Raw genomic sequence first — 21,282 nt, 5'->3', positions numbered from 1 at the left:
ACAGGTAATGTACAGGCAAAGTGCAGTAACTTCAAATACAATGTTGTTTTCCCTCCAGCTTTCATAACTTAACCTAGCCATTTTATTTGGATCATCATCATTCCAATATATTCAGGTGTTAAATTTCATTTTCAAAATGGCTAGGTTAAGTTATGAAAGCTGGAGGGAAAACAACATTGTATTTGAAGTTACTGCACTTTGCCTGTACATTACCTGTATAATTATTTAAGGAAATCGTGCAGCAGAGTGCAGTATCTGCTTTTTTCGGGTTAATAAAAATAATTAAGTCATATTTTTGTATGCCTAAAGATTACTTCATTAATACATGTTAAATCTGGGTACTATCATCTATCTACCTATAACACATTTTGGATGGCAAGTCAAAAAACTTTAAAGCCATTTTTCTCAGTTTCACTGTTTGGAAGTTACTGCGGTCTGCCTTGACAGGGCAGTACTGTCGCTATTTTACAATGAACTATAATTAATTACGGTTCATACAGAACACGCGCCAGTGTCGGGAGTAATGCACAAAAGTTTATTTCCGTGTTGAAACTAATGCATGAACTGAGGAGCTCATAATGCCGTCCGTCTGCAGTAACAATCTTCTACCACGGGGCGTCAGCTAAGCATGCTCCGAGTTGTGCGTAAATATAAGCACAAAGTCAAGTTCACGTTCAAATAGATAAATCCCACACTTTGCTTAGAAATGGTCGTACGCACGGGTTAAGCACATATCTGTGCGTACGCAACTTTGATAAATGAGGGCCCTGGCCTTGCTGTCCATTAACCCCATGTAAACGTAGTTGTACTTTGTAGAGCTAAACCTATATTTTATAGTATAGCTATGGGTCTAATAACGCCGTCGAGTCTCATTGAGCTGCTTCTGGTCAACGTGCAAAAAACTGATTATTTTTTCATCAGCACATTTCCGTTTTATACCGTTTTGAATATGAACATAGTCCGGCCGCTTCTGAGCAATTCCAGGGAAAATACACAAAAACAGTGTTTTTGTGTAATTCAATAAACAAGTTGTCATTTTTCGCCTGATTATCGGATCTTCCTGAAATCAACGCTAGATCATCACTATTATCCTTTGTTGTGCAATGCAATGTGATTTAGACCGGCGCGCTGCCCCCCGCCTCCCCCCCCCCGCCCCACGTCATATCTCACAATCTAGAAAACGAGACTGGATTATTTTGAAACGGGGCGATGTTTAGCGTGGAATAGCGCACAAACGAAAGAATGTACAAATGAACTGGTTTGTCCCTGTTCGACTATAAATAGTGCCTGTCAAATGAGCCACACTATTGTCTCCATAGCTATAATATAGAATATACGATGGGTCCGCAAACATCGTGAAAATGGTCAATAACGCTGGCGTTATTAAGAAACCTAAAGGATATATTAAGAAACCTAAAGGATGTATTAAGAAACCTAAAGGATGTATTAAGAAACCTAAAGGGTGTATTAAGAAACCTAAAGGATATATTAAGAAACCTAAAGGATATATTAAGAAACCTAAAGGATATATTAAGAAACCTAAAGGATGTATTAAGAAACCTAAAGGATATATTAAGAAACCTAAAGGATGTATTAAGAAACCTAAAGGATATATTAAGAAACCTAAAGGGTGTATTAAGAAACCTAAAGGATATATTAAGAAACCTAAAGGATATATTAAGAAACCTAACGGATGTATTAAGAAACCTAAAGGATATATTAAGAAACATAAAGGATGTATTAAGAAACCTAAAGGATATATTAAGAAACCTAAAGGATGTATTAAGAAACCTAAAGGATATATTAAGAAACCTAAAGGATGTATTAAGAAACCTAAAGGATATATTAAGAAACCTAAAGGGTGTATTAAGAAACCTAAATGATATATTAAGAAACCTAAAGGATATATAAAGAAACCTAAAGGATGTATTAAGAAACCTAGAGGATATATTAAGAAACCTAAAGGATGTATTAAGAAACCTAAAGGATATATTAAGAAACCTAAAGGGTGTATTAAGAAACCTAAATGATATATTAAGAAACCTAAAGGATATATTAAGAAACCTAAAGGATGTATTAAGAAACCTAAATGATATATTAAGAAACCTAAAGGATATATTAAGAAACCTAAAGGATATATTAAGAAACCTAAAGGATGTATTAAGAAACATAAATGGTGTATTAAGAAACCTAAAGGGTGTATTAAACTAACAATATCAACAATGTAATAATGAACAGGCAAGCAATTCATCTTTATAATAGTGCAATTACCTGTGGTCCCTGTAGGCCGGGTTGTCCTTCTTCACCCTGTACAGAGAGAGAGAGAGAGAGAGAGAGAGAGAGAGAGAGAGAGAGAGAGAGAGAGAGAGAGAGAGAGAGAGAGAGAGAGAGAGAGAGAGAGAGAGAGAGAGAGAGAGAGAGAGAGAGAGAGAGAGAGAGAGAGAGAGAGAGAGAGAGAGAGAGAGAGAGAGAGAGAGAGAAAGAGATTAATTATTCTACAGTGGAGCATCTCTGTGCTGGGTTCTGCTTTCTCCCTGTTAGACTGACAATAACAACATTGTATCTGCGTAACAACGTATAAAACAGTATCATACTTGTATTCATGTAGCTTGAATAAAAGTAAAACATTTAATGAACCTGTATCCATCATACCTTCAGCCCAACAGCTCCGACAATCCCATCTCTCCCTGGGGCACCCTGGACAGACAGACAGACAGACAGACAGACAGACAGACAGACAGACAGACAGACAGACAGACAGACAGACAGACAGACAGACAGACAGACAGACAGACACACAGACAGACACACAGACAGACAGACAGACAGACAGACAGACACAGACATAAAGAGACAACGTCACTTTGTGAAGATGAAGAGGAATGGAAAAGGAATGTCCACATTGCATTCAGCCAGCCAGTAGTAGCAGTCATTTCCACGGGGGCAACAGCAGCACAGGCCAATCAGAAATACATTCCAAAACATTCCAGTAGGCCTACCAATCACACAAGTGGCAACTTTTTCAGGCAATGTAGACGGGCAACGTTGTTTTCAGCAGGAATGAGGGAATTGAAGATTGGGATAGAATCAATGTTGATAACATAGCAGACTATGATAAACATATAATTCATATAGGACTAATGGTAAAATACTGCACCGAAACCAGTTGAACTTGTGGTTGAAAAGTCATCCCTCCATCAGATGCATCAAGCGTCTTTCTATGTCTCAAAACTGCAGAATATCAAATGGTTTTGCTTTGATTTCTAACATGTTACACCTTGCTCTTGGAAACTTAGTGCTGGGAAGATTATCTGGATACTGATATCCTTTTTTTAGCCTGGTATCAGCTTGCTATCTGACACCAGTACCGCTACTGGTGGTGTCGGTCCCTACAAAATACTGTTTGTCATAATATTGTTACAGAGTAAACTATTTAAGAGACCACACACTTCTATCAAGCAATTAAAGGTTTTATTGGACTATGTTACCACTTACCACCAACATGTTTTACCTTCATGGAGGTAAAGGCGGAAGCATGTTGGTGGGAACAGTCCAATAAATATTTTATTGCAGGAAAGATGTGTGCAGTCTTCACATGATGTACTCTATTCTTACAAACCCTGCAGCTTGCTGGGTGTGTGCTCCTTGTTACATTTGCTCATCTGCATTGCCTCAGAAAGTTGTTCCTGTATCACGGTCTAGTATATAGGAATCATAGAACATTTCAACAGGCACAGCCAGCAAGTTGAGCTCAGCTGCGTCAGAGCAATGCACTGCCCTGCACCATATCATTAGTAGAAGCTGAACCATACAGTATCCTGACAATACAGTCAAAGGCAAAAGAAGATGCTAGAAATGGTTGTATAAAAGGCAGATTCTCTCCCGAGTTAGGGTTTTGCGAAACACAAGATTTTCTTTTTGTCATCAAAAGTGTGTCACGTGCCCCAATCGAGAACATTTGGGACAAGGTTTGCAACTTTGTGCATAATGTAATTCAAAGGAATCTTTGAATTATTCAAGGAATTAAAATTTCAAATGTAGTGTTGCTTATTTGTTTGTTTGCTGTAACTGAAATCTTGTGGTTAATCAACCCTTATGGAACTATATGAAAGTAATGGGAGCTTATCTTCTGTTTCTTATGACAATGCTTCTCAAAATACAACTTCTATAATATATATATATATATATATATATATATATATATATATATATATATATATATATATATATATATATATATATATAATATTCATATTAATATTATGCTTAATTGACTACAGATTGGGAGACATTGTCAACGAGACAGACGTTTGACAAAATAACAGGGCCAAACGTTCAGAGTGTAGGCTGGAGGAAGCATTGGTGTAGGTACACACACACACACACACACACACACACACACACACACACACACACACACACACACACACACACACACACACACACACACACACACACACACACACACACACACACACACACACACACACACACACACACACACACACACACACACACACACACACACACACACACACACACACACACACACACACACACACACACACACACACACACACACACACACACACGCACGCACACAAGAACATACACATTCTCATAAATGTTTAGCCAGCCATGTAGGTTAATGACTGGCCTAACACATGTATGGTAACTCAAAACAACTGCAATTCAGTCAGCAGCATTATATCAGCAGCCATTACCAGCCAGGCATTATGTAGAACAATATGGTTGGAGAGAGTGTTCACTCAGTGGCAGAGGTAAAGGGTCAGTGAGGTAAAGTAATTTTTTTTTTGCAGTTGTCATTGTGTGAGCATGGTTTAACATGGACGCCAATAAAGACGCCAAGAAATTTGAGATATTGCTCATTTTAAGAATTTGTATAGATTTTTCTTATGGTTTGTGACAGTTGAATCAGTCTTTGAGAACAACTATCGGTCTCAAAGTAAGAAACAAGGGTACTAAAAGTTTAAACTGTGTTCCAGATATAAAACCAGACTGTCCAGACAATACAAATGATATATATGAATTATTAAACGGAGTGGTATTGTCCTTTAATCCCTATTGCAACCTACAGTAGATGAGTCAGCAGCAGTCAAAAAAGATTAACCTCACCTCACCGCCTCAATACTTGATGCCATTGACTGTATTTCTGCCTTTTAACCCCAGCTGGTTCTGAAAAGAACCAGAGTAATACCTCGCCCAAATCTGAACCGGACCCAGAGCAAGACCAGGGAATGAAATCAGTACTCAAATCAGGACTGAATCCAGAACCTGGTTCTGAGGTGAGCTGTGAACCGAGCCCAGAGCCACCAGACCCAGACCCAGACCCAGACCCAGAACCACTAAACCAATCGTCAAACATCTGTAAGAGAGGTGGGATAGATGGAGTGAGAAGACAGGAGAGAGGGAGAGAGGGGAGATGGGGAAGAAGGAGAAAGAGAGACAGTGAGAGGAAGGAGATATTCAAAGATGGAGGGAGGTAAAGGAGAGATTCAAAAAATGGTGGGGGAGAGAGAGAGAGAGAGAGAGAGAGAGAGAGAGAGAGAGAGAGAGAGAGAGAGAGAGAGAGAGAGAGAGAGAGAGGAGGGGGGGGGGGGGGAGAGGGAGAGAGAACAACAATGAAGTTGTTGGGAGGGAGGAGAGAGGATAGAATGGTCAGTGACAAAACAGACCGGCCAAAAAATACATACAAAGAGAAGAAAAATAAAAAGGAGAGGAAGTGAGAGCAAGAATGCATCAGAGACATTCTCCTACAGTAGGACACCTGTATGACACGTTACTGGCGGTTCAGTTGGACTGACAGGATTCAGAGTGAGCGAGCAATGGAACTGAACTGTGTTTCCCAGAAGCAAGCCAACTATGAAACCATCCTTCCCCAGATTGAATCACAATGGAGAACAGATGGACAATGTGCCCAGATGCTTTTGAGAAATCACGTGTGTCAGCAACCATCAGTGCAAAGTTCTATAGCCTGTAGTTCTATATGCTTTCCATTGTCATTTGTCCCCTGCCACGATTGATGCAGAACTTACCAGTCTACCAGAAGGATGTTCTGTCTTACCTGTAGATTGTGTGGGGAATAGAACTAAGAACTCCAAAGATTGCACCAAATACGAACACAAGAACGTTGTTTGTAACAGAGACATCCATTGAAATGTGTTATCACAGCTAATGTTACACATAGCATCTTCATTATGTGAAACTATACTATAGGCAGACGACTTACTGCTATTCCAGGTTTCCCAGGCGGTCCATCCACGCCGTCTCTGCCAGGGATACCAGGGTGTCCAGCACGCTCTCCAAGTGGTGACACACTGGCGCCTGGGGGTCCAGGAGGTCCAGGAGGGCCTGGAAGACCAGGAGAACCCTAGAGGAGGGAGAGAGAGAAATAGAGAAGAGGAGACAAAGGAGGGGGGGTGAGGGAGTAAGAGCAAGGGGTAAGAGAGGGGGGGGGAAGAGGGGATGATAGTGGGAGGGAAACAAGGTAATGAGAGGAGAGGGGAGAGAGAGGGTGGGAGGTGGGGGGGAATGAGATTCAGGTCTGATCAGACATGAGGAGAAACAGCACTATCTAGTGGATATGAAGTGTTCCAGTTTTTTGGCCTTCACCCATTTACTCACACATCCACACAAACCGATGGCAGAGGCAACCATGCAAGGTGCCAACCTGCTCATTGGGAGCAGTTAGGGGTTAAGTGTCTTGCTCAAAGACACTTTGAGATACTGCTGGGAGGAGCTGGAATCGAACTGGGAACCTTCCGATTACCAGACGACCACTCTACCTCCTGAACCACTGTTGCCCCCAATAATCTACCTAATGGTAAATTTAACAGTGTGGCACAAATAGGATTTTCTTTATTTTCTATCTTTATGACACATATCTCATACTATATTGGATCTGTAAACAAATAGAAGACTTGGAACCAGATTTTTACTTCAGACTTATGAAGATCAGACCTGCACCAAATGGCTTAAAAATAGAATTTCCTGTCTACTATGTCTCTATCATTAGTCACAGTATTCTAATGACATACATTGAAATATGGCACAGTACCACAGCTCATTGGCCACGGTTGTCAAGTAAAGGAGCGCTTCACCAAAATAAATGCTGATTTATTTTGCACATAATCTCACACACACACAAAAACTCTTAACCAGTGTTCATTTCGTCAGCTATTTTTTTATTTTAGTTTTAGTCTTAGTCATGTCTCAAATGCTCTTTTTAGTTTTTATCATATTTAGTCACCTTTATCTATTTTTCATTTAGTCAAGTTTTAGTCAACTACAGGTCTGAGCATTTTAGTTTTAGTCTTTTTTGTTTAATTTCAATTTAGTCTTTTTTGTTTAGTCTCGCCACTCAGTTACAGCCTCATAAGTTGGGGTGAGCTTTTTCTAAACAAAAAAAGCTAACGTTAGTGCTAGTTGGATAGACTAATGTAAGCTATTTAACCTGTTAAGTGGTAGCCCTATTTTCAGAAATGTCGCCTAATTAGCATGTTCTTGGTATCTAGGAACATCTAGGGACCTGGGGGTAGGTATTTCCAGTGTCAGAAATATTGTGTCTGTTACTAGGCTTCAGTAAATTGTAATGAAGAAAAGGAGAATATAAATTATGATTTATTTTTGCATCTTTGACGGTGAATAACACCATGTTAAATCTGCGGGGTAAGAGATTTCGCTCACTGAGCTCATTCACCACCTTATTGAGATCAAGTGTAAAAAAAATCTAAGCAAATGAATAAAAAGAAGATGATTAAACAGAAGGATTTGTAGATACAGTAATAAATGATAATCGATTTTAATTATGAATTCATATTTGACCTTGAACTTGACCTTATTATGGCCAAATCATACATCTAAGGCTCCTCTTTCCAATGGCAGGGTTGAATCTGGATTTAGTAATTTCCTTGCGGTTTTACGATAAAAGAGATATAATTAGCATTTTTTCGATAAATTCGTATTTCCGATAAATCATATAAAACATCGGTAAAAATGAAAATATACACTTTGACTACTGTTTTGATAGGGGTATGGTCTTTACTCTTGGCGAAAAAAAGAAAAAAAAAGAAACATTAATCTCTTAACATCCAAGGGCCCACATGTGGGCCCTCATGAGGACGATTCGTGATGCCACTTTGCCGACCTCTAGTGGCTCGGGTGTGCATTTATTTTAATACAATATATAGATAGAATTAAAGCCCTATTTGTTGCCTATCGATTGCCCTTTCAGGTGACAAAATCCGTTCAGCGGTTCTCGAGTTACATGCCGATATGTGAGGCGTCACGTGCCCCAAAGTACGCAAAAGTACACATTACCACCCCCGACTCCCGGGGCTCTAGCTCCGTCAATCATTTGGCAATCTCGAGAATCTTTGCACAGGGTTGTAGCCAATGAGTGTGGCTTTCCAATGATATCTCATGATATGATAATTGGGGATCTACTACGGTCTCTATTGATCGATTTATGATACAGTGTTATATTGTGGTGGATCAACATAATTCACTCACGGAACTATGTGTTGGGGATAAGGGTTCCGCACGGACAATTACGTTTGTTACTTTCCTGTCGGCAAACGAGTTTAGCGTTGTCTTTCGACACCCCGGCTCTGACTCCTATTCTTCGGCGCTACACTGTGTTATTATTGATGCTGACATTATGAATTGAAAATGGGGGACCCTGATGTAAACAAGACAAAAGTCTTTGGTCTGCATCCCCTTAACAATTGTGTGTATTGAGCTGTACTGTACTGTACCCATTCTGCAAACTGTTAATTAAAGTTTTCAATCAATCAATCAATCAATCAAGGTGGAGTTGCGCACCCTCTTGGGGTTTTGTTTTGGGGAAGAGTGGGCATGAAACCCATGCCGTGTGCAGTTACTGCTATCTAGAATGCTGGCTAAGAAGAACAAATAATGCGGGTGAGGAAATTAATCAAAGTGCTTGCGCTGCACACATAGGAAATGGAAATGCTGCAATAATAATAACATGAATTATGTTAAGTTATAATTATTTTGTCTCGTCTTAAAATGACGAGAGATTTCGGAACGATTTTATTTTGTAAACTACATTTTGTGTCGTTGATTTTTGTCAACGACATTGCATGAATCATTTAGTCACGTTAGTGTCACATGATCTACCGCGACGTCACATCTCGTTGTCGTCAGGGGAAAAAGCTTCGTTGACAACCATATTTAGTCATCATTTTTGTTGACTAAATTAACAACTAAATTAACACTGCTCTTAACACTTTAATCGCCGATGACGTGTTTAGACGTCATTCCTAGCCATGCTCATTCTGCCGAAGACGCCGTAACTCGTCTTTGATATCAATAATTCAAAAATCTGTGATCGAAATCATATTTCTCCTCCGGAGCCATGAGATGTACTGGTGAGCTCCACTCAACTGTCTAACGGTTCGAGAGCGCCATCTGGTGGCCGATCGGCAGATCGGCCAAGAGGGAGGGGCGCGCCAAACAGGAAGTGCTCATCCATATGTCGTCCGGGCACTCGCGATCGGTAGCCGGACTCCATCTCAACACACTGGATGATCAATCGCTCGCCCTAACTCAATAAACAAAGTTATTTGGACGTATATAGTATTATACAACCTGGAAATGGTTCATCAGGATCAACATCCCATAATCGAAAACGGTCTACTCCACGCTGATCGTCCAACGGCGTGAGGATCATACGGTAAGATCCAGCGTTATTTTCTAACGTATTCCATATAAACTGCTCTGATGACCATATGACCCACACTAGACGAATGGTATAATGTTGCCCACGGAATTATAAACGCCCCCTCGCCCATCCGGTCAATATCAGATGATACGTAGTAACTTCTAGAACCACGTCCAGTTGAAATTTTTTATCTCGCGCCGATTGCTATCAAACTGTATTTCATCATCAATATAATGCATTTGGAGCTATAAATCAAGTTCTGGAGAAAGCTGCAGAAAACGTACTTATACTTTAGACCAGTGGTTCTCAACTGGTCTAGCCTCGGGACCCAACATTTTCCTTAGTCATTAAGTCGCGACCCAAATTTCTTAACCACTATGATTTTAATTTTTTTTTGCAGTAATACACAATCTTTCATGCATTGTTAAAAACATGAAATAAACTCAAAGTGCAACAAAAGTGCAACTAGGGCTAAAAACCCAATGAAATAAAATAATAATAAATAATTAATTATGCTTCTTAGCAGATTTCTTCGCTTAACATAACAGACCTAAGTTTGGGGGAACTAATGGGATAACTGGGGTTGCAACAAAAGTGCAACTAGGGCTAAAACACAATGAAATAAAATAATAATAATAATAATAATAATAATAATAATAATAATAATAATAATAATAATAATAATAATAATAATAATAATAATAATAATAATAATAATAATAATAAATAATAATATGTCCTTCTTAGCAGACTTCTTAGCTTAACATCCCAGGGAACTAATGGGATAACTGGGGATGTTGTTTGCTCCTGACAAGAGTCTCAAAGTCTGGGGTGATAGTAGACAAAGCAACTCTGAGGTCATGCTCAATGTCCAATCTGTTCCTCTGCTTTGTCTTAAGCCACTTCCACAAAGATAGGTAGCAAAAAAAAAGTTATAAAAAAAAAAGAAAAAAAATACTTTTAAAGAAACGTGTTTTTTGTTTGTTTTTTTTAACACACACATCCGCGACCCAATCAAAATGACCCGCGACCCAATTTTGGGTCGCGACCCACCAGTTGAGATACACTGCTTTAGACCATATTTTAGTATGAATATGTGAATGAAAAAGTATATCGTTGCTACACCCTGAACAATGGATATAGGACATTGAATGGGCCATAATAATGGCAATCTAGCAATAGAATTTAAAAAGTTATAGCCCTGCAAAGAAGGCGAACTTCTCCATAGACAAATAGAGCTGGCTAGGGATGGTAAATTATGAATTTAACCCATGGCGATCAAAGTGTTAACGGTAAATTTATTTGAATATGGCCACCAGTGATGTCATCGGGGACATTGAATCTTTGTGTCGTGTTTATTACAGCTCAATGACATGATATGGTAGCATACCCTATAAGACAAGGTATTGCTATTTTTTTTATTTACATAATTTTGTGGACATTGAAACACAGCGATTCAATGTCACCGATGACATCACTGGTGGCCATATTCAAACTAATTTTCTCTCAAACTAAATTAATGTGTGCACAACTGATTAGATTTAGGATGTGTTTGAGATTATGTGCTAAATACATTTTTGGTGAAGTGCCCCCCTTAATGATAATCACCTGCTATATGAATACAATCACCTGCGATCAAGATGTCTGCATTCAAATACAGTACTATGAATATAAAGATCATATAAGTAGGCTGCCAGAATACCATCTATCTAAACCTCTTACCCCGATGAGCTCTGTGTCACTGTCCAAGTCTTCAAAACCAGAGCCCAGAGCATCTGCTCCATACTGCAGAAGACAAGACAGACAGACAGACAGACACACACACAGACACACACACAGACACACACACACACACACACACACACACACACACACACACACACACACACACACACACACACACACACACACACACACACACACACACACACACACACACACACACACACACACACACACACACACACACACACACACACACACACACACACACACACACACACACACACACACACACACACACCAGCAGATTCACACAAAGAAAATGTTACCATATCTTACAGGGCTAGGCTCTATCTTAATTATATGGTTTATATTACCGGTAATTGCTGGCTGAATCATTGTACACCCATTGAATTCATGTGAAATGCCTTTTGGTGTGTGCAGTATTAGTAGCTACTGCTAACAAATTTTATATACATTTTTAAATACTTTGATACCTTGAGGTGACCACATTAGTTCACATGGCAATACAGAATGCCTCAAGTGAAAGTACCCGATGGAAGTGGATATCTCGCCAACATGAACCTGACTAGAAATGTTGCCAGACTGTCATAATAATTGTATCTTTAGCGGTACCATTCTGTACAAAATGATCCAGGAAGACAAGAGAGCCTCCCCTCCAGATGCTGTGAACATACTCACTGGGACGCTGCGTGGTCTGGGGGGGCCTGGAGGCCCTGGAGGGCCAGGTGCTCCTGGTAAACCACTACCATGGTCCCCCTACAGGGAAGAAAAAGGAGGTGGAGGAAGAGGAAGGGAATGAATGATCATTACATTTATATAGCGCTAGACACTAAAAGTGCCCCCCACAATGTAGGGTGGAAATTGCCTCCTTCACCACCACTGTGTAGCACCCAACCTTGCATACACTGGCACCAGGATCCTCCAATCACAACTGTTGCTTCCCTTCATTTGTTGTTGTTATATATCCTGCTCCAACGGATCACCACCTTAACGCGGTGGGGCAGTTTGTGCGTCTCAATGACCCCTAGAGCTATGTCGGCAGGAGTCTTGTACTCCTAGCACGGTCACCCAAGCCGAACAGGTCAACGGAGAGAGACCAGACGAAGAGTGATCCAACTGGTCCTCCAGGTTGGGGGTTGGGCTGAGGGCTGATAACCCGCTCCCGGAAAAAAAACTTTATTACAGAAACCAGAAACAGAGCAAATTCACACAATCTTCGAGACGCCATAGCCAGTCCTTCTTGTAACAGGAGAGACACCATGACACCCAAGGGCCAAAGCCGCAAGGACGCCTTTGGGCCGAATAGGCCACTAGTGCATCCGAAGGAAACCATGAAAATTGGGAATTGGAACGTACGAACACTGTACAGGAGCAGCAATATTGCCATAGTAGCAAGAGAGATGACAACCAGAGGAATCGACATCATAGGAATCAGCGAAACACACTGGACGGGGCAAGGAAAAGTGGAGCTTGCAACCGGAGAATCCATAATATACTCAGGAAGAGATGATGACAACCACAGACAAGGGGTGGGCATAGTGATGTCTAAAAAATCAGCTTGAGAGCACTGATAGACTGGACACCAGTCAGTGAAAGGATCATTCAAGCTAGGTACCATCCCCAACACATCAAGCTCACAGTTGTCCACATCTATGCACCCACAGAAGATGCAGAGGATCAAGTAAAAAATTTGTTCTACAGGAGACTGCAAGACGTCCTAGACAGCAGGAACATACACGACATGCTGATCATCACTGGGGATATGAACGCCAAAGTGGGAGATGAAAACCAGGGCTACGAAAGAGTGATGGGCAAGCACGGGATCGGAAAGCGTAACGACAACGGAGAAAGACTGTGTGAAATGTCTGACATGAACGAGCTAGTCATTACTGGAACACTATTCCCACATAAGAATATACACAAGGCCACGTGGGTATCTCCGGGCGGGAAGACCAAGAACCAGATAGACCATGTGCTAATTAACAAACGATTCAGGAACTCAGTGAAAGACACAAGAGTATGCAGATCTGCAGACATTGGAAGCGACCACTACCTCGTGTGCACAACGGTCAAGTTAAGACTGAAGACGAAGCAGAAGGAAAAGAAAAGCACCAGAGTCAAGTACAACACAACAAAGCTGAAAGATGAAGCCATCCTGAAGTCTTTTACCATCAACCTGAGAAACAGGTTTCAGGTGCTGGAAGATGAAGGGCGAGGAATAGAAGACAACGAAGAGGTGGAGCGTGACTCTCAGGTTCTGGAGAAAGCCTACACAGAAGTTGCTGAAGCAATCCTGGGTAGACCACGGAAGAATAAGAAGCCATGGATCAGTGAAAAATCATGGAACCTTGTAGACCAGCGGGAAACAATAAACAAGAGGATCCTTGATAGACCGATGGCGTCTCTCCTTTGTCCTGAGGTGGTGTGGGAGCCGTTGCGTAAGCCGGTTCCCCAAGGGAAATCGGCTAGGCAGTTGGCCAACTGGAGTGACCAGTCGTTCATCGCCGGAACTCAAACCCTAGCTGCGACATCCAACATCACGCAGCTAGCGCGTTTTATGTCCGGGATGATGACGGGCGGTACGGTGCTGGACGACCAACAACAAGTCCTGCACGCCCAGGCGGCTGGAGCGGCCCGGGTGTTGCAGGGTTTGACGTTATGGAGATGTTCGTGGTTGTGTTACTACGTATTACCCCTCACTGTTGCTTGGTCCATGTTGTGTTGTACCTTGCGCTGCGCTAAGGGGGCCTGGTCCTTCTCCATTCTTTTCGCCCCTCTCTTCTCCTGCGTAAGCATGGCTGGGAGGGGGCTGTTGAGGTGGTTTTTTATGGAACTCCTCTGGCATCCCTGTGTACGTCCCGGTCCGCCGGGCCCGGTCCGAATTTATTTCGTCGACCCGTAGGCCTGGGCTAACCCCTTTTTGAAAACTGAAACACTTGTACTGCGGTATAGCCAGTGAATACCCGCAGTTGTGTTTTGGAGTTTTTTCTTGAGGGGTTATAGGAACAACCACCTCATGTTTGAACCAAGGGGGTGGTTGGTTCCCTGGTGTGTTGGTAGCGGAGTCAACTCTCGGGTTAGGCCGGTTGAGTGTGCCCCCGCACGTTTCATGTCTAGAGAGTCAGGGGCTTTTTGTGGAGGCTGTGACATGGTGCACAACAATACCAGTATACGCCCCTTCCGCCGGGGTGCTGTTTCAGCAGACCCTTTTGGCGCCTGTCTAGTCCGCAGTGCTCCAGGCTTAGGTCAAGTGCCTGTTGCCTGGATTGAGGGATCGACCTCTTCTGGGGGTCGTCTCCCCGGTGCGCTGCCTGCTCCCGCTGTAGGTGTAGCCTCTTGAGTGCTTCGAGTTTACAGCCATGCCAACCTGGACACGCCCGTTCTCGTTCGATTCCGGAAGCAGTATAGGTTCAGGCCTGGGTTGTGCTTAGATGGGTGACTGCCTGAGTATACCAGGTTCAGTGAGCTAGGTGGCGTGCTATAGGGGGGAAGGGCCTGCTCTTGGATGGGCCCTGTCCGAATACGCTGGCGATGTGGGGGGCGGTGTCACTAGTGACCGCCTAGTGAGGTCTCGATGCTGTGGCGTCGTTGGCCTCTCCAGGCCCCCTTTTTCCAGGGGGGGTCCAGTCCCTTTTTGGGTCTGGGTCCTCCTTCGCGCTCCGCTGCTACGGCCTTGCCACGGGGTTGGGGCTTTGCTTTGACCCTGTGATATTGGGGGTGGTAACGGGGGTTTGTTCCTTTCCGTTCATTCCCTAGTGGCATGCGGGTTGTGCGTTTGTGTAGTCGTGGGCACGCCCCACGGTCTGCTCACCATGTGTGTTGAGTTGCTGAAACTCCTCTTCGCGCAGTCGGATCCGACTCCCTCCCGTCCTCCGCTAGGGGGGTTCGGTGGGGCTCTGGTCCTCCCCGGTTCTGATGGTTGTGGGGGGCCTCAGCGGGTTCATTTGTAGAGCTCAGCTCTGCTCAGCTCCTGTGTTGCCACTATGACGCTGAGCAGAGCTATGCGATATATAACGTATGGTTATGTATATAACCATAGTTATATGAGCATAGTGACGCTCAGCGTCAGGACTCACTGAGGACCCCCCTCTTGCCTTGTGGTGAAAGATTGGGAAGGAGATGATGGTATGGCCACACCCCTGCTTATGTAGGTAGCGGATGGGGGTGTGGCCAGACAGATGATGGTAGGTAAAGGTACATGTGATAATTTATTCAGTGCAAGTACTGAAGTGAAGAGTATTGCCACTATGACGCTGAGCGTCACTATGCTCATATAACTATGGTTATATACATAACCGTACGTTCAAAAAGTTGTGATTGGAGGATCAAGAAAAGAGGCAGGGTTTTAGGTCAATGTCTTTGAAGTCCTTGAAGATGCTGGGGGTCATTTAAGTATTTGAAGTTCTAAATCTTTGTTAAGTTTCTCTGCTGTTCAGTACCTTTTCTCCTTTAGATCCTACATCTCCGCCCAAGCCTGGGATACCCTCTGCTCCCTTCTCACCCTGGGACAGACAGAGAAAACAAGAGGAAAAGGAGAAAGACAGAGAGAGAGAGAGAGAGAGAGAGAGAGAGAGAGAGAGAGAGAGAGAGAGAGAGAGAGAGAGAGAGAGAGAGACACAGACAGACAGACAGACAGACAGACAGACAGACAGACAGACAGACAGAGATAGATAGATAGATAGATAGATAGATAGATAGATAGATAGATAGATAGATAGATAGATAGATAGATAGATAGATAGAGAGAGAGAGAGAGAGATAGATAGATAGATAGATAGATAGATAGATAGATAGATAGATAGATAGATAGATAGATAGATAGATAGATAGATAGATAGATAGATAGATAGATAGATAGATAGATAGATAGATAGATAGATAGATAGATAGATAGATAGATAGATAGATAGATAGATAGATAGATAGATAGATAGATAGATAGATAGATAGATTGGACTATAATTAGTTTATGTAACATGTCTATGTAACAATTGTCAGTGAGGGAGGGATAGAGATGGAGGGAGAGAGACAGAGACATGGGGAGATATCTGGGGAGGGAGATAGATGGATAGAGAGCTAGGGAAGGAGAGAGATGGATATAGAGCTAGGGGGAAAGAGGTGGATAGAGACATGGGGAGGGAGAGAGATAGAGACCTAGGGAGGGACAGAGGTGGATATAAACCTAGGGCGGGAGAGAAGGGGGGAGTAAAGGAATGATGGAAGAAAAAAACTGATAAATTACTTACTAGTTCACCATTTTCACCCTTGCTTCCCTAAGAAAAGAGATGGAGGAGGTTTTACAAATTGGTAAAGAATGGAACAATATAACTAAAAGAAATCTTTACATAGAAAACCTAAATCTGTCTGTCTGTCTGTCTGTCTGTCTGTCTGTCTGTCTGTCTGTCTGTCTGTCTGTCTGTCTGTCTGTCTGTCTGTCTGTCTGTCTGTCTGTCTGTCTGTCTGTCTGTCTGTCCGTCCGTCCGTCTGTCTGTCTGTGTCTATAGGTGTCTGTCTCACTCTCACCCAACTGTTACCAATACTTTACTATGTCCATAAACTGATCACACACACACACCTGTTGTCCATCTTTCCCTGGCTGTCCAGTGGGGCCTGGGGGTCCGGTTGGGCCATTTGGCCCCCTGGGGCCTGGCTGAGACCGTCCTCGAGCAGAGGTTCCTGGTTGACCTGGAGAGCCAGGAGAGCCCTCAGGTCCTGGGTCCCCGTGCTCCCCTTTCTGGCCCTGGCTTGTGGTTTGAGCCTGAGTGAATGTAGTGGACAGGAGTGAATGGGTCACAGTTCACAACAGATGATGCTCTTAAGTTTTTGGCTGATGATCAAATGGCAGAAATCATCAGTCGTCCTGCACACACCGGTCTGCAGAAGACTAAATAATGAATATCATAGTGTGCTGTGTAATTCAGAGAAGGTAGACTTCAAATGATCTCGGTCAACTTTGAGTTGAACTTTATGTTCAACGGCCAAATAATATTCCAAAGAAAAACAATTAGGAGTAGGCCTGAGAATATGAATATACCACTTCATTACACTTTATTTGTCCCAAAGGGTGACTTGTAGCCATTGCAGGAGTCCCTCCCACTCTGCTACTATATGTATATATCAGGGGTGTAAAGTACTTGAGTAATTGTACTTCGTTACAATACTTAAGTACTGTTTTTGGGAATTTGTACTTTACTCAAATATTATTAGGTTTGTATACTTGTACATTTATTCAATTACATTTCAGAGGAATAAAAACATACTTTTTATGCCTTACATTTCAAATGCAGACCTACAAAGTACAAATCTCGCAGGTCCAACCATTTTAATTAGTATATTTGTTTCTCTGGCCGAACTAACGTTAACGGTATTAATCCTGCGGCCACACTTTATTCAAAAACAGCCAATCAAATCCCCATCAATGGAAAATTAACCCGCCCATCCATACCCATGCTGATTGGTCCTTGTGCAAGACTAGAAAGTGGGGATCTTTGATTAAACACCTGCTATCAGAAGAATAGACAGTCAGAGTGACAAGCTACAGATGATGGCCACAAACGATAGTACGAGTGATGAAGAGGACGAAACGGAACATTTCATTGCCCCGGAATAAAAAAACGTTTTTACTTTTACTTTTTAGTACTTACGTACATTTAAAAGTAGAAACTTTTTTACTTTTACTCAAGTGTGTTTTTAGCCAGATACTCTGACTTTTACTTGAGTATGATTTTGAGACGGTACCCATACTTTCACTTAAGTATAATTTCTGGGTACTTTTTACACCCCTGTATGTAACGTCCCCAGGCCCGGCCCAGTATGAGAATGACAGTGGACATTTCCTCCCTCCTGACATTGGTCCCCTACCTCCTGACATTGGTTCCCTACCTCCCTCTAGTGGCCAGACTAGCCTGATGGTGCAGGCAGCCATCTTGCTTTGGTTCAAAGTAATAGAATTAATTTCAAATTATTTGTTATCTTGGGCCATCCCTGTCTGTGTTTGATGTCGTCTCCCTGTCTGGTTGTTATGTGTGATTATGTCTTCTGTGTCTAGGTTAGGTTATTCATAGTGTGTTTTGATTTTGCATTCTAGGTTGTTGCCTGGCTTCTACCAGGTGTTGCTTGTTACAATTAGTCTGTGTATTTAAGTGTGGATTTGTCATCTCCTCCTCGTGGCGTCATTGTCTCCTGTACCCTCCTTGCTACCCTCACTCCTCCTAGTTCCTTGCCCGCCGTGCCTCTCCGTTCCTTGTGTCTTGTAAGTAGTTTATGTATTCCGTTTTCTTTCATCTTTGTTTTCCCGTGTCCTTCAGTGTTTTGTATTGTTTCGTCGTCCGAGTAAAGTCTGTATATATTTCCACGTATCCTGCCGTCTCTGGCTCCTCTCTTCCCTGTCTGCAAATTGCGTTCTCACCCTCACAGCACCCCCAATCGTAACACCTGTATAAGTACTGTATTATTTGACACACCTGTATAAGTACTGTATTATTTGATACCCCTGTATAAGTACTGTATTATTTGACACACCTGTATAAGTACTGTATTATTTGACACACCTGTATAAGTACTGTATTATTTGACACCCCTGTATAAGTACTGTATTATTTTACACCCCTGTATAAGTACTGTATTATTTTACCAACCAAATCCTCTGAGAGGAGGAGCAGCAGTGGAACGTTACAACATGTACAACGTTGAAAATCCTACCATGGATACATTTGCAGCATAAATAAACACATTGATGATCAGAATGCAGGGCAATGCACACTCAATGTGATAAGCTAATGCAGTAGAACTTAATTCAATCAAATCCCTTTGAAATGGAGATTAGAGATTTTGGACCAAAGCTTATTCAGGACTTGGCGTGTGTTATCAAATGCTCTTTAAAGTCAAATCTGTCAACTAAACACTTTTAGTTTAGTTCATGTATTTTCTCATTGATACATCTTTACACATTGTGCCTATTTGATAGAAGTCTCACTTCAAAAGAGCTAGAGGCACAAGGTGTGTTGTACATTATAAAACATGAGGTAGAGGAACAAGGTGCATTCTATACATTATAGTTGTACATTATGATTATATAATGGTGGAGGTGATGCAGTTAAATATCAGTCATGTGAGAATAGGGAGACGAGGACAGAGGATGCAATAAAAGGAAAGGGGAGAGGAAAGGTAGAAAGGGTGACAGACAGTTGAGGCTAAGGAGCCATAACAACTTACATATCCTGACCGCTCCCCTGGTTCCTCTGTCTGGTGGGGGCCTGCATGCAGAAATGATAGATAAATAATCACAGCAAATAAGCAAATAATATTTCAGATCCATATTCCTCCTATTGTATATAATGCTACAGCCACTGCTCCATGTCTGGTGGTCTTTTAGCTGCAACCAAGCATGGATACATTTGCAGATAAGTCTGTCCGTCGGTCAGTCGGTGGATCTGTCTGTTAGTTGGTCTGTTAGTTGGTCTGTTGGTCAGTCGATCTGTCACCCAGTTACAACATAGTACATGATAGAAATATCATACCAATTAGCCAGATGGTGGCACTATAATATATAATAAAGGTTGAAAAGTCATAACTTTGTACATAACTTTGTATATAACTTTGTACACAATGTACACAGATGCAGCTAGCCTTGGTCTACAATTTTGCCACTAAATAACTGCATAGAGATAATGGCTCAGTGCTCAGCAACAATGGCTCACAGCAGCAAGGAACAGTTAGAATGGGGGGTTTCCTGTAGACAATGTAGCTTATCATGATTTTTCAAAAAAAAAAAATTGTTTACTATCATCATCACATAAAAGGTGCCCCATGATAAAAGGCCCTAAAAGGACCCACAACTGGTGGAGTGAAATTATTTTTATTTTATTCAAATAACTCAAGATTCTTTTTAATATTTTTTGTATTTTTATTAGGGATGTCCCGATCACATTTTTTTGCTCCCGATCCGATCCCGATCATGTGATTTTGAGTATCTACCGATACCGATCTTTCCCGATCCGATAAAAAAATATATATATATAAAAAAAAATTATCCCAATTTCTCACATTACATTCACCCTGAAAGTTGACGTTATCCAGGTGAAAAGTTAACTTCATTCAAGCGAGGCATTGCAACCGGAGTAATCTAAAAACTCCGCCTCCAACCTGCTGCTTCATGAGAGCAATGGCGCCATTGTCTGTAAAAATCAGGTGACTGCAAGTTCTGCAAGTAGTGGATGTCCCTCATCCTTGACATAAATCATTTGATGTATAATTAAATCAAAGGAAATGCGTTTGTTTTGGCAAAATTCTTCTGCTCTGTGTGACAATAAATAAATGAATGATGATATGCAATTTAAAACCAAAACTAAGGCCTCAGTAGTCAGTATGAGTTTAAGACGTGGTCATGTTTGTTGAATTAAGACAATGGTCATGTTTGTTGAATTAAAAAAAAAAAGTAAAAAAAAGATTTTTACGATCCCCATCTTCTGAAAATCATGTGATCGGCCCCCAATCCCCATCACGTGATCGGATCGGGACATCCCTAATTTTTATCTCATGTAAACAGGACAATATGTAATATAATATACATATTACAGTATGTAAATATGCAAATATGTAAATATACACCTACTTTATAAAAAAGTCTTATATCCGGGCCAATACGGTAATGTTGTTCCCTCTCACCTCTGAGCAGCATCTCCTCATTGGGCTCTGTGGGGGTCAGGTGACCAGAATACTCAAGCTCAAGCTCCACCTCTGGAGCCTCAGTGGGCGGGGTTCTGACAGGGGTAACGTCCTCGGCCTGAGAGGGAAATACACACACACACACACACACACACACACACACA

At 41.8% G+C, this 21,282-nt stretch overlaps 1 protein-coding gene across 4 annotated transcripts in view; it reads right to left on the bottom strand.

The window, feature by feature from the left end:
* The window catches only part of col15a1b (collagen, type XV, alpha 1b), a 164,319-nt gene that overhangs the window by 37,888 nt on the left and 105,149 nt on the right, over window positions 1-21,282 (bottom strand). For 3 of the 4 annotated variants that reach the window (XM_084327947.1, XM_084327949.1, XM_084327948.1), the window contains exons 8-18: window positions 21,119-21,236; window positions 19,667-19,707; window positions 17,028-17,210; window positions 16,699-16,725; window positions 15,892-15,954; window positions 12,131-12,208; window positions 11,429-11,491; window positions 6,251-6,391; window positions 5,219-5,386; window positions 2,653-2,697; window positions 2,272-2,307 (exon numbers count right to left, since the gene is read on the bottom strand). In XM_084327947.1, coding sequence (XP_084184073.1) covers window positions 2,272-2,307; window positions 2,653-2,697; window positions 5,219-5,386; window positions 6,251-6,391; window positions 11,429-11,491; window positions 12,131-12,208; window positions 15,892-15,954; window positions 16,699-16,725; window positions 17,028-17,210; window positions 19,667-19,707; window positions 21,119-21,236 — 963 coding nt within the window. The remainder of the gene's footprint in view (window positions 1-2,271; window positions 2,308-2,652; window positions 2,698-5,218; window positions 5,387-6,250; window positions 6,392-11,428; window positions 11,492-12,130; window positions 12,209-15,891; window positions 15,955-16,698; window positions 16,726-17,027; window positions 17,211-19,666; window positions 19,708-21,118; window positions 21,237-21,282) is intronic. The other variant, XM_084327950.1, reaches the window with a different exon arrangement.

The sequence above is a fragment of the Notolepis coatsorum genome (assembly GCF_963971535.1).
Source record: "Notolepis coatsorum genome assembly, chromosome: 13".
Taxonomy (NCBI): Eukaryota; Metazoa; Chordata; class Actinopteri; order Aulopiformes; family Paralepididae; genus Notolepis; species Notolepis coatsorum.
Note: the sequence above shows the minus strand (reverse complement) of the source record. Positions and strands in the feature narration are given on the sequence as shown.